The 13,731-nt window shown below is 63.2% G+C and overlaps 1 protein-coding gene across 1 annotated transcript; it reads right to left on the reverse strand.

Moving 5' to 3' along the window:
• Window positions 1-688: 688 nt before the first annotated feature.
• GRIN2D (glutamate ionotropic receptor NMDA type subunit 2D) lies at window positions 689-12,501 on the reverse strand. Its single transcript, XM_065420779.1, is given in 13 exon segments — window positions 689-1,066; window positions 1,068-2,186; window positions 3,340-3,572; window positions 3,705-3,892; window positions 4,378-4,538; window positions 5,583-5,812; window positions 5,957-6,082; window positions 6,392-6,545; window positions 6,991-7,159; window positions 7,624-7,835; window positions 9,190-9,304; window positions 9,890-10,482; window positions 12,094-12,501. Coding segments are annotated over 13 exon segments (4,086 nt in total).
• Window positions 12,502-13,731: the final 1,230 nt, after the last annotated feature.

A 13,731-nucleotide genomic window follows, 5' to 3' on the forward strand; every position in this document is an offset into this window, starting at 1 on the left:
CCACCTTTGCGATCCCACCGCCCCAGATTGTGTCCCCCCCGATGCAGTGAAAGAGCCCTTTGGAGACAAGACGGGGGTGGGGGCAGCGTGGCCATGTGGCTGATAACCCCCCCCCCGCCGCCGCCAGCTCACTGGTGGATGGATCCAGCCCATCCCCCTCTGGCTGCACTGTGGGGTGGGGGCGGGGGGACATCACCCCCCCGCTCAATGGATACTACCCCGGCTCTCGCTGGTTTCTGATACCAGGGGCAGCCGCCCCCGACGTGGCAGGGACGCCCCCCACCCCTGCTTCTGCGGCGTCCGGATCCGGCATGACAGCTGGGTCCATCTCGGCCTGAATCCGTGGTGCCGGGGGCCACCATTGTCCCGGTTCCCACGGGCGGCTCCCTTCTCTCTCCAGGGTCCGTGGCAGGCTCCGCCTCTCCATGGGTCTGTGGGACCAGGCGTGGCACCGCTCCCCGTGGCAGCATCACTACCGTGGCGTGTGACCCCCCCCCCACCGCACCATGGGTCCTTGGCACTGGCGGGAGCTAAACCGTCCCCCGGGTCTGCGATGGCCTCCGTGGCATGAGCAGCTGTGGCATTGTTCCCACGTCCGTGGCATCAGCCGCCGTGGCCCCATACCCCCCAGGTCCACCGCAGCTCCCACGTTGCCTGCCCCCCCCCCCCGCCCGCGGCCGTGGCTGGGTCATACCTCGGACTCGAGGCTGGAGAAGTGGGCGGAGCCGCGGCGGGCAAAGAGCTCCCCGCTGCGGCTCAGGCGGGGCGGGAGGCACTCGGGCGGGGAGAAGCCGAGCCGGTGGGGGGCCAGGCCGCAGCGCACAAGGTGGCAGGAGCTAAGGTCCTCCAGGCTGCGGGAGGTGGGGTGCAGGAGGGAACCGGCTGGGCCCAGCTCACAGGAGTGGTGGTGGTGGCAGCGCCGGTAGAGGCCGTGGTGGTGCCGGGGCGCCAGGCAGCCGTAGGGGCCGCAGAGGCGGTGTTCCCAGTCCAGCCAGCGCTCCAGACGCTCCTCGGAGCGGCTGAAGTAGCCCCGGGCCTCCTTGCGGCAAGGCGGGGTCGGGGGGGGGCAGCAGCTCCAGGCTGGCGCAGTGCTGGCAAAGCCGGTGGCACGAGCGGCAGGGGGCCAGCTTGTCGGCCGACCAGTAGCGCACAGGCTTGTGGGGGGCAAAGAGCGGGGGCTCCCGGGAGGGGTAGGTGCAGAAGAAATCGGGGGCCGCGTACCAGCAGCTGTGCCCGTCGGCCGGGGGCGCCCCGGCCGGGGGGGAGGCCTCCGGGCACGGCCCGTCCCGCTCGCATGGCTCCGAGTCCGAGTCCGAGAGCTCCACGTAGCGGCTCTGGCTGGGGAAGCCGGCGGGTGGCGGGCGGGACCGGCTGCGGCAGACGTGGGACCGGCCGGCCGGGCAGGTGGGCCGCAGCAAGGGCTGGCTCTCGCTGTCCCGCGGCTCCTCGGGGCGCCGGTAGCGCCGCTCCCGCCCGCAGGGCGCCGCCCCCAGGGGCGGGCTGCGCTCGTCTTCGTAGGAGAGCCGGGTGTAGCCGTAACGCCCCGGCTCCTGGGCCGGCCGGCCGCACTCCACCTCGCAGGGACCCTGGGCGGCGTAGCTGCTGCCCAGCCCCCCGCCGCCATGTTTCTTGGCCTCCGGCGTCCGGCTCCCGGCCTTGCCCGCCTGGAAACTTTCGTACAGTCCCCGCAGCGACTTCCTTTGCCAGGCCGAGGCGCCCGGGTCGGGACCTTCCTTCTCCCGCACGATGGCGAAGTAGGACGGGGGGTTCTCCAGGCTCCGGAGAGGCGGGGAGAGCTGGCAGGGCCCCAGCTTCTTGGCCTGGGCCCCGCCGGCGGCCCCCAGGTGGTCCGACAGCCCCTCGGGCTCGATGGGGCCGTAGAAGCGGTGGAAGCCCTCGGCGAAGGCGTTCTGGAGGCCGTGGCGCTGTGGGGGTGCTTTGGGGGGCTCCGAGGGGGCGGGCGGGGGGTACAGGTCCTTGTAGCAGTTGGGGCTGCGGGCATGGCGCCAGCGCTCCACAATGCGCCGGTCCCGGGGCAGGAAGCTGCTGCAGGGCAGGGGCGGGGCGGGGGGGCTGGGCAAGGCCGTGGCCCCCCCGCGTTGCGGGGGGTAGCTGTGGTTCAGGATGGGCAGCTGCTGATGGTCCGGTATCTTGGGGTCCTCGCTGGTGCAGCAGCTGTACATGCCCTGGAGGTGGGGGAGAGAAGAAGTGAGGCAGGGGGTGGGACTGATAATGCACCTGCTCTGCCCAGCGGGGAGCGCTATAAGCGTGACACTGCCCCAGAGAGTGTCAGGGGAGTGCTATTGCTGCAACACTATCTGGGGGAACCATTACTGCAGCAACACCGCTGCAGGGTATACTAGAGCGGGGACCTTTATTACACTGACATTGCTGCAGTGAGGGGGGACCATTATTGAAGTGACACCACTGCAGCAAGGGGGGACCGTTGTTATAGTGACACCACTGCAGCAAGGGGGGGACCATTATTGAAGTGACACCGCTGCAGCAAGGGGGGACCATTATTGAAAAGACAACGCTGCAGCAAGGGGGGGCCGTTGTTACAAGGACACCGCTGCAGCAAGGGGGGACCGTTATTGTAGCAACACCAGGATGGGTGGCTGGAAGGAGGGAGGGCAGCTGGAGCGGTGGGGGGGGAAGGATGGGGGGGGATGGATGGAAGAGGAGCAGAAGATGGGGGGATGGATGGGATGGGCGGTGGTGTGTGGGGGGATGGGGGGTCAGACAGAGGATAGGGGGTGGATGTAGGGCTGGTGGAAGATGGGGCGGGCAGACGATGGGGGATGGGCAGCTGACGATGGGGGACAGAGGTGTGCCCGCAGGCGGAGGGCAGAGGGAGGGGCACCTGCAGGTGGGTGGATGGAGGTATACAGGGGGGCAGAGGGAGGGGTGCTGACGGGCGGGGGTAGAGGGAGGGGTGCCCATGGAAGGGAGGGGTGCCAGCAGGCGAGGGACAGAGGGAGGGGTGCCGGCGGGCAGGGGGCAGAGGGAGGGGCACCTGCAGGTGGGTGCATGGAGGCGTGCAGGGGGGCAGAGGGAGGGGTGCCCATGGAAGGGAGGGGTGCCAGCCGGCAGGGGGCAGAGGGAGGGGCGCCGGCGGGCAGGACGCAGAGGGAGGGGTACCCATGGGTGGGACGCAGAGGGAGAGGAGCCGCGGGCGGGATGCAGAGGGAGGGGCGCCGGCGGGCGGGACGTGGGGGGTGGCGCTGGCGGGTGGGATGCGGGTGGGGGAGCCGCAGGCAGGACGCAGAGGGAGGGGCGCCCGCGGGCGGGACGTGGGGGGAGGGGCGCCCGCGGGCAGACAGGCAGTGCCGCCCTCACCCGGCTGAAGGCCAGCAGGAAGTCCAGCCGCCCGGTGTGGCGCATGCAGTGCCGCAGCTTCCAATAGATGAGGTGCTCCCAGGCGAAGACGAGCAGGCTCAGCCCCATGGCCACCAGCAGCATGTAGAAGACGCCCGCCATGTTGTCGATGTCCAACTTGCTGCTCATCACCTCGATTTTGTCGTTGTGGCAGATTCCCGAGAGCCAGAGCCGCTCCAGCATCTCGATCTCGTCTGCAAGGCAGCAGGCAGGCATGGGACCCAGGTGTCCGGGTGCCCAGACCCCCCCCCCACCCTGCTGTAACCACTAGCCCCCACTCCCCTCCCAGCGTGGGCAGAGAACCCAGGCGTCCGGGCGGCGCGTACCATCGCCCAGGAACTGCAGCAGCGCCAGGTCGATGGGGCGTTTCCAGCGGGAGCCCTTCTGCAGGGCGATGCCGTAGCCGGTGGTGGCGAAGACCTTCCCGCTGCCGATGGTCACCAGCTTGCAGCCCTCGTCCTTCCGCGCCATGTAGTTCAGCACGGCCGCGTCGTAGATGAAGGCGTCCAGCTTCCTGGGGGGCAGTGTGTGGGGGGGGGAGGGACAACGGCAGCTTTTTGGAGGCAGGGGTTAGAGGTGTGGGGCAGGGTAATACCCTTCTAAACCTGCCTGCTCCCCCAGCTCCCAGCCCCGCCCCACTTCCCCCCGCCCTTCACCACTTCTGCTCCACCCCCTGCCCATGGCCCCACCCTCTTCCCCATCTCCCTCTGGGCCCGACCCCTCCTGGCCTTTCCCCACCTCCCTCCAACCCCGCCCCCTCCTCCTGGCTCTGCCCCATCTCCTTCCCATCTCCCTCAGGCACCGCACCCTCCTGGCCCTGCCCCATCTCCTCCTGGCCCTTCCCTCTTCCCATCTCCCTCCGCCCCACCTTGTCCTGGCCCTGCCCCACCTCCCTCCAGCCCTGCCCCCTCCTCCTGGCTCTGCCCCATCTCCTTCCCATCTCCCTCAGGCCCCGCCCCCTCCTCCTGCCCTCGCCTACCCTCCCCGCCCCGCCCTCACCCCGACTTCAGGTGCTGCAGGGCGTCCTCCACGCTGCGCTGGTTGTACTTCACCATGTAGGTGTGCATGTCGGGGTAGTTGCTCCGGATGTTCTTCTCCGTGCTGCCGTTGGGCACCGTGCCGAACTTGAGCGGCGGGTACTGGTCCTGCGGCTTCTGGAACTGGGGGGGGGGGCAGTGATTAGTCACTCCCTGCAGGGAGACGTGTGGCCCCTAAACACTTGTCTAACCAGGCTTGTCCCCCCTCCATCCCCACCACGTGTTCCTGCCCCCATCCGGGAGTGAGGCACTTTCGAAGCACTGGGACAGGTCGACTGGCTCTGTCAAAACTGTGTCTATGGCGATCAGCTGGGCCGGGCCATACAGGATCTACCGCGACCCACGGATCAGCTGGGCCGGGCCATACAGGATCTACCGCGACCCACGGATCAGCTGGGCCGGGTCATACAGGATCTACCGCGACCCACGGATCAGCTGGGCCGGGCCATACAGGATCTACCGCAACCCACGGATCAGCTGGGCCGAGCATACAGGATCTACCGTGACCCACGGATCAGCTGGACCGGGCCATACAGGATCTACCGTGACCCACGGATCAGCTGAGCCGAGCATACAGGATCTACCGTGACCCACGGATCAGCTGGGCCAGGCCATACAGGATCTACCGCGACCCATGGATCAGCTGGACCAGGCCATACAGGATCTACCATGACCCATGGATCACCTGGGATCTACCGTGACCCATAGACCAGCTGGATCTAGTGATACTGCTCTATTGTGATCCATGGATCAATCAGATGATCAGGCTAGACTGGATCTAGCAAGATCTACTGTCTGACAAACTAGATCAGATCTATGAAGTGACTGGATCTCATGAGACTGGCTCTACTGAGATCCACTGATCAACTGGATCAGTCTAGATCGGCTCTGCTGAGATCCATGGACCCACTGGACCTGTGGTCTAGCGAGACCGGTGGGGTGTTTGGATCTGGCTGGATTGGCTCTATTGAGATCCAGGGATCGAGTGGATCTGTCTAGACGGGCTCTGTCGCGCCCTAGGCCTGTATTGACCCCAGCGAGATCCCGGGATCGACGCAGGCTGGATCTCACAGCATCCAGGGATTGATTGCGCTCGGCTCCCGGCGGCAGGGGAGGGGTGGCCCGTGGGGACGGGGATTGGGCAGGCAGCAGAAGGGGGAGCCTCACCTTGCGGTCGCTCAGCCCCGACACCGTGTCCACGTACTCCTCCTGGATCATGAAGGCGGCCAGGTTGGCCGTGTAGCTGGCGAGGAAGATGACGGCGAAGAAGGCCCAGATCAGCACCATGATCTTGCTGGTGGTGCCCTTGGGGTTCTCCACCGGCACCGAGTTGTTGAAGACCAGAGCCCAGAGCAGCCAGATGGACTTGCCAATGGTGAACTTGGAGCCCCCCGTGCCTGCAAAGCATCATGGGAAGGGTCAGCCCGCACAGCACCTCTGTGCCCCCCCCCCGCCCCCCAGCCCTACTGGTGCCCCTCACACCCGACCCGCAGCCCCCTGCTGTCCCCAGGCGGAGCAGCGGGTGTGAGGGTGGGACTCACGTTTCCCGTCGGCCAGGCTGCGGTTATAACCCACGGGGCTGAAGTACTCGAAGATGAAGACGGTGACGGCCACCACGGTCAGACACATGACGAACATCATCACCCAGACAGCTGGGCTGTAGGGCTCTGCAGGGGGAAGGAACAGTCAGTGCTCGGACACCTGGGTTCTATGCCCAGCTCTGGGAGGGGAGGGGGGCCTAGTGATTAGAGAAAGGGGGTGGGGAGCCAGGACTCCTGGGTTCTCTCCCAGATCTGGGTGGGAAGGGGTTCTAGTGGTTAGAGCAAGGTGAGGGTTGGGAGCCAGGACTCCTGGGTTCTATTCCCCACAGCCCCCCTTGCAGGCAGAGGCTGGGGCCAGAGTAGCTGGGAGCTCCCCACACAGCCAGTGTTTCTGTCCTGCTCCCACAACGCCCCCTGGTGGCGGCAGGCGCTGACCCAGGAAGGCGGAGGGCGAGACGGTCCCGTTGCTCCGTGAGACCATGACGCTGATGCCCGTCTCGACGAAGGGCACGGAGAAGTCGATGATCTCGGAGCGTTCCTCGTTGATAGTCAGGGAGCCGATGGCCATGTCTGCACGCAGGTAAAACACCTGGGGGAAGACCGAGGGGGAGGAGTCAGTGAGGGGGGCGGAGCCTTCAAAGGGACATTCTCCCTCTCCCATGCAATGCTAGGCCGTCTTACCCAGTAACCCAGCTGTGCAGTTCAGGGGGGCTACGGTGGCACCCCAAAGCGAGCAGGGTATTTCTGGAAAGGATTTGAGGGGGAGGGGAAGCAACCAGGTGAGATCTGGGGGGTCTTTGAAAGAAACCCCCAAGGTGCCCAGGGATTTCTGGAGGGAGGCAGAGAAATTGAGGATCCCCAAGAAAGGGGAAAGTGGCACCAACCTATGTGGGCTGGGAGCCAGGACTCCTGGGTTCTCTCCCTGGCTCGGGGAGGGGAGTGGAGCTTAGTGGTTAGAAGGAGGGGGGGCTAGGAGCCAGGACTCCTGGGTTCTCTCCCCGGCTCAGGGAGGCTGGGGGGCAGAGATGTCTCACCTCCCCGATCATGCCGTTCCAGACCCCGTCGATCTTTTTGCCGTGCTTGCCGTTGGTGACCAGGTAGAGGTCGTAGGTGAAGCCCACGGTCTTAGCCAGGCGCTTGAGGATGTCGATGCAGAATCCTTTGCAGCATTTCTTCTCAAAAAGCAGTGGGTCCGTGGGGTGACTGGAGGGGGAGGGAGCAAAACAGAAATGGAGATGGACAGAGAGCACAACTGTGGGGAAGCTCACAGCGCTGGGCGGAGCTCCCTGTCAGGGGCACTGCCGCGGGGAAGCTCACAGCGCCAGTGGCACTGCCACAGGGAAGCTCGCAGCACCGGGGGTACTGCCACGGGGAAGCTCGCAGCACCGGGGGTACTGCCACGGGGAAGCTCGCAGCACTGGGTGGAGCTCCCCGCCAGGGGCACTGCCACAGGGAAGCTCACAGCGCCAGTGGCACTGCCACGGGGAAGCTCTCAGCACCGGGGGTACTGCCACGGGGAAGCTCGCAGCACCGGGGGTACTGCCACGGGGAAGTTCGCAGCACCGGGTGGAGCTCCTCGCCAGGGGCACTGCCGAGGGGAAGCTCGCAGCGCTGGGCAGCGCGCCCGGCTGGGGGCACGGCCGTGGGGAAGTTTGCGGCGTGGGTACCTGTCGGTGCGGTTCAGCTGGTTGCGGCAGGGCACCGAGTCCCGGATGCATGTGCCGGTGGCCGGGTCGATGTTCTCGACGATGACGAAGGGCCGCTCCTCCAGCGTGGCCACCGTCAGGTGCTGGTCGTCGTCCACCGGCTGCAGGAACTTGCCATAGCGCGACCAGACCGGGTACTTCATGCGTAGGATCTGGTGCTCCCAGCTCCCGACCTACACGGGGATGGGGGGGGGGGGGCTTCACTGGGGGTCCCTGCCTAGGGCCTGAGCCCTGGTCCCGCCAAACTCACCCGGCACCACCGGATACACCCCCGAGTCACCCTTGCCCCTCAAACCTTCCCCTCTAAACTCACCCCCTAAATTCCTCAACCCTGCCCTCCAAATCACCCCATGCTTCCCAAACCTTCCCCCAAATCATCCCACTCTCCCTGAAACTGCCGCTCCAAACTCACCAACAGTCCCCAATCCTGCCCCCAAACTCACCCCAAAATCTTCCCCCCAAAACTCACCACCACTCTCCCTGAAACTGCCGCTCCAAACTCACCAACAGTCCCCAATCCTGCCCCCAAACTCACCCCAAAATCTTCCCCCCAAAACTCACCACCACTCTCCCTGAAACTGCCGCTCCAAACTCACCAACAGTCCCCAATCCTGCCCCCAAACTCACCCCAAAATCTTCCCCCCAAAACTCACCACCACTCTCCCTGAAACTGCTGCTCCAAATTCACCAACAGTCCCCAATCCTGCCCCCAAACTCACCCCAAAATCTTCCCCCCAAAACTCACCACCACTCTCCCTGAAACTGCCGCTCCAAACTCACCAACAATCCCCAATCCTGCCCCCAAACTCACCCCAAAATCTTCCCCCCAAAACTCACCACCACTCTCCCTGAAACTGCCGCTCCAAACTCACCAACAGTCCCCAATCCTGCCCCCAAACTCACCCCAAAATCTTCCCCCCAAAACTCACCACCACTCTCCCTGAAACTGCCGCTCCAAACTCACCAACAGTCCCCAATCCTGCCCCAAACTCACCCCAAAATCTTCCCCCTAAAACTCACCCCCAATCTCCTGAAACTGCCCCTCCAAACTCACCGACATCCCCCAAACCTGCCCCCAAACTCACCCCAAAATCTTCCCCCAATCTCCCTGATCCTGCCCCTCCAAACTCACCAACACCCCCCAAACTCACCGACACCCCCCAGGCCTGCCCCCAAACTCAACCCAAAATCTTCCCCCTAAAACTCACCCCCAGTCTCCCTGAGACTCACCCCCAGTCTCCCTCCAAACTCACCGACACCCCCAAAACCTGCCCATCAAACTCAGCCCCCGCCCCAGACCTGTCCCTCCAAGCTTGACCCCAAACCCACCTCCAAACCACTGGGCAGAAAGATGGAGGTTGGGAGACATTGTTAGGGGGAGGGGCACAGAGCTGGGGGCATGGCATAGATATAGGGTGGAGCTCTGGTAAGGGGTGGGGCAGAGGGATAGGGTGGGGCTCCAGCAGTGGGCAGGGTAAGCCTTTGGCAGAGGGCGGGACAGACAGGTGGGCAGGGTCAGGTACTCACCACCTCCCAAGTGCGCTCCTTGTTGAGGGAGATGACAACCAGCGATGGGTTGATGAGGTAGCCGTCCTCATTGAAGGAGAAATCCTTCTGCCCCCATGTGATGTTCATGAAATACCTGGCGGTGGGGAGAGAGTTAGGGGGGGACCCAGCACCCCCCAGCTCTGCTGGTGCCCCTCTGTCTTGTTGCCCCACTAAGCCAGGTAGACTCCTACCCTGGAGCCAGTGCCCCCTAGAAGGGAAAGGCCCCATGTTCCATTTCCTCTTCTACTCCAGTCTCCAGGGCATTGCAGGTTGTCATAGATCTGTCCCCTCCCCCGTTGGGTTGGTTATTTTGGTTTGGGTTGAGTGTGGTTGGACTGGGTTGGGGCGAATTGGATTGGCGTTGGGTTGAATTCTGCTGATGGGCATATCTGCCCCTATCACACTCATCAGTACAGGTTGTTGTGGATTTGCTGTTGGGTTAGTTATATTGAGTTGGGGTTGACTGAGGTGGATTGGTGTTGAGGTGGGTTGCACGGGGTGGGGTTGGGTTGGGATTACACTGATGGGCACCAGATTCCCGTAGATCTGCCCACCCATCCCTCTGAGTTGGTTCTGTTGGGTTGTGGCTGGGGTTGAGTTGAGTTGGGATTGCGTTGATGGGCACCACATTCTCACAGCTTTCCATCCCCCACTCTGTCCCCCGCCTCCCTCAACTCACCGGTGGAGGTTCTCATGGATCTGGCTGAGGTTGGGTGCCCGGCAGTCGTTGTTGAACTCGGGAATGAAGCCGTAGTCCCTGGAGAGTGCCTCGGCACCCTTGGCAATGATGGCCACCCCGTTCTGGACGCGGTGGTGCAGGTCGTCCCGCCAGCCGGCCGACAGCACTGTGAAGAGGCCGACGGGCAGGTGCTCAGGCATGTAGTCAGTGCCACCCAGGTTCGTGCCCACCATGAACCAGATATAGCCAGGTCCGGTGAGGCCGGCGTCCCGCGCTGCCTGGAAGATGCTCTCCGCCTCCTCGCGGGAGCAGTAGAGCAGGCGGATCTGGGCAGGGATCTCCCGCAGCTGGCGCTTGAGCCGGGAGCCGTCAGGGTCATCGGTCAGGTTGAGGGTCAGGACGCCCCGGTGTTCCCAGCCAATGAAGCTGCTGTCGGTCAGCACCTCGATATAATCCACAAAGTCCTCGTAGCCGGGGAAGAGGGTGGTGATGACAGCGAAGGCCGTCCAGTCGTACTCCTCCAGCACCTCGAACATCACCTGCAGCTGCTGCTCCGTCGATGAGCCCAGCTGCAGAAAGGTGGAGCCTTTCTCCTGGGCAGGGAGAAAATGGGGAGGTCAGGGGCTGCTCCTCAATCCTGACCTGCAGCCTCCTATCATCCCAGCCGTGGGATTCCCCCTCCCAGCTCTGCCAATGCCCCTCAGTCCTGACCCGCAGGCTCCTGCTAGCCTAGCCCTGGGCTGCCCCTCCTCCTGCAGCTCTGCTGATACATCTCAAACCTGAACCACAGCCTCTGTAAAATTCCACACCTGGGCTTCCCCTTACCCCTCCACAGGTCCGCTGATGTGTCTCAATCCAAACCTGACATCTACACTGCCAATGGTGGGCACAGGGGCATGGAGGTGTGGGCTGAAATGATAGGCTGCACTGGGTTAGACTGAGTGTATAGGGTTGGGTTGGGTTATGTTGATTGGTTTGGGTTGCATTGGGCTGGGCGGGTTGGGTTGGGTTGGGTCAGGAATGGATGTGTATGTTGTTTTCCATTATGTCGGGATGGGCTGTGTTATGTTGTGTTGGGTATGTTGGGTTGGGTTGGGTTAGGGTGAGTTTTGTTGCATGCACTGGGTTGAGTTAGGGTTAGGTTGGAATCGGGAGATATGGATGAGGTGTGTAGGGATGAGTGTGGGGGCATATAGGTATTGGTGTGGGGCCTGGCAACCCCCTCCCCTTGGATGTGAGCATGATGGCTGAGCCCCTGTTGAATCCAATGTTGGGCATTAAAGTTTGGGTCAAGATGATGAGTCAAGCTGAGTTGCAGTTGGGTTGACTGTGAATGAACTGAGTTGGATTGAGGTTGGTTTGAGGTGAGATTGGGATGGGTTGAATGTGGTTGTGTCGGGTTGGAGGTCAGTGTGGTCTGGTTGGCTTGGGGTTGGAATGGGTTGAATGTGGTTGAGTTGGGTTGGGGTTTGGTTGGGTTGAGTGTGGTTGGATTGAATTGAGTGTGGTTGGGTTGGCGTTGGATTGAGTGTTGTTGGGATGGGTTGGGTTGGGGTTGAGTGTGGTCGGGTTGAGTTGAGTGTGGTCAGGTTGGGATGGGATGGGCGGGGGTTGAGTGTGGTTGGGTTTAGTTGATTGTCCTTGGGGTTGAGTTGAGTGGGGTTGGTTTGGGATGGGTTGGGTTGGGTTGGGTTTGAGTGTGGTCAGGTTGAGTTGAGTGTGGTTGGGTTGGGGTTGGGTTGAGTGTGGTTGGGTTGGGGTTGAGTGTGGTCAGGCTGGGTTGGGGTTGGGTTCAGTTGAGTGGGATGGGGTTGGGTTGAGTGTGGTCTGGTTCGGATTGTTTGCATTGGGGTTGGGTTGAGTGTGGTCGGATTTGGATGGGTTGGGTTGCTATTGAGTGTGGTCAGTCTGGGTTGGGGTTGGATTCAGTTGAGTGGGTTGGGGTTGAGTTGAGTGTGGTCAGGCTGGGATTGGTTGCGTTGGGGTTGGGTTGAGTGTGGTTGGTTTGGGATGGATTGGGTAGGGGTTGAGTGTGTTCAGGTTGGGTTAGGGTTGGGTTGAGTTGAGCGGGATTCCAGTTGGGTTGAGTGTGGTTTTGTGGGGTGAGTTGAGCATGGTTGGATTGAGTTGGGCATTTGGGTGGGGATTACAGGGATAAGTGTGTGGCAAATAGGAGCAGGCTTGGAGCCCAGCGACCCCCTCACCTTGGGTGTGAGGACGATGGCCGAGCCCCCGTTGATGCCAATGATGGGCACTGAGGTCTGGGCTGAGATGAAGTCCAGGATCTGGGCTACGGCCTCAGTGCGTGTGTCGTCCTCGAAGACCACGCCGTGGATGCGCAGGGAGGAGAGAACGTCGCACAGGCGCACGATGAGGCTGCGGGGGTTGGTGTCGTTGAGCAGCACCGAGACAGGGTTCACCTCCATGGAGAAGTTGCGGAAGGCGGTGGGGGCGAAGCGGGCACTCTCGGGCGTGTAGGACGAGCCGCTGAAGATGATGGCCACGTTGAGCGAGCGCGGCCCGTCCGGGTGCAGATCCAGGAAGGGGCTGGCGCAGGCCAGAGCCAGCACAAAGAGCATCCTAGCAGCGGGGGGGCCAGGGGACAGGCTCATCTCGCAGGGCCTCACCACTTCCCCTGCATCGAAGGGGGAGGGTGATTCCAGGGGAGGGGGCAATGGAAGAGGGGAGGGGTATGGTGGCACGAAGGAGGAGGCACCATGGGAGAGGAAGGAGGGGACATAGGGGAGGGGAGCAGGGGGATGAGAGAGAGGAGGGGAGCCCCATGGGAGGGGGTAATGGGTGGGGGAGGGGGAATCAGAGGGAAGGGGAGAGGGAGAAGGGAAGTAAGAGGGGGCATAGAAGAGGGGGATGGGTGGGGAGGGAAGGATTGAGATAGAGGAGGGGAGACAAGGAAGGAAAGAGAGAGAGAATTAGGCTCATGTGACTACGCAGCATCCCCCACCCTGGGACCAGATGGGAGCTGGCGCCCCCTAGAGGGGAAAGGTCCCATTAGGGGGCGCTACTTTAGCTACTGCTAAGTGACTGGGTGCAACCACACAGTGGATTGCAGGCTGGATGGGCCCCTGGATCTAATCCAGGGGACACAGAGGGGCCGGGACACCGGGGTAGATGGGCCTGCGGCTCACCCCTGAGCCTGGTGGGAGCAGGCTGCTCTCTGCCTTGCCGGCTGAGCCAGGGCCTGCATTGATGGATGGGCTCCCAGCCTGGCAAGGGCCAGCCCAGCCCCACCCATTGGCCGGTTGGGGGGGGGGGGGCGCAGGGGCAAAGAGAGACAGCCCCTCCCCCGCTTAGCCCCATCTCCCAAAGGCCCCCCTGCCGCAATTCCACCCTTCCCCCTCCACATACACATACGGCTCCCACCTCGCTCAAGCTGGGAACCTGACACCCCACCCCCACCCCAAGAAGCATCCACCTCAGGGGAGCCAGGACTCCTGGGTTCTATCCCCGGCTCTGGAAGGGGAGTGAGGTCTAGTGATTGGGACGGGGGCTGGGATCCAGGACGCCTGGGTTCTATCCCCGGCTCTGGGAGGGGGGAGGGGTCTAATGGTCCGAGTTGCTCCCTCTGTGTAAAGTCCAGTTCTGTGGCTCTCTGATTCCTTATGGGAGTGAGGACAGGTGGAGGAGGAAGGCAGAACCCAGGCGTCCGGGGATCATTCTTCTCAGCAGCAGAACTGAGGGAACATTATATAGGCTCCTAAATATTTCACGTTCATCCCCAGCACACATACAGTGTCCCCCATCCCTCGGAAAGGCCCCCATGTCCCATTCTCCCCCGGAGCCAGCCAGTCCCTGCCCTGAGGCTGGATGGGAGCCAGCGCCCC

The sequence above is a fragment of the Emys orbicularis genome, chromosome 21 (genome assembly GCF_028017835.1).
Source record: "Emys orbicularis isolate rEmyOrb1 chromosome 21, rEmyOrb1.hap1, whole genome shotgun sequence".
Classification (NCBI taxonomy): Eukaryota; Metazoa; Chordata; order Testudines; family Emydidae; genus Emys; species Emys orbicularis.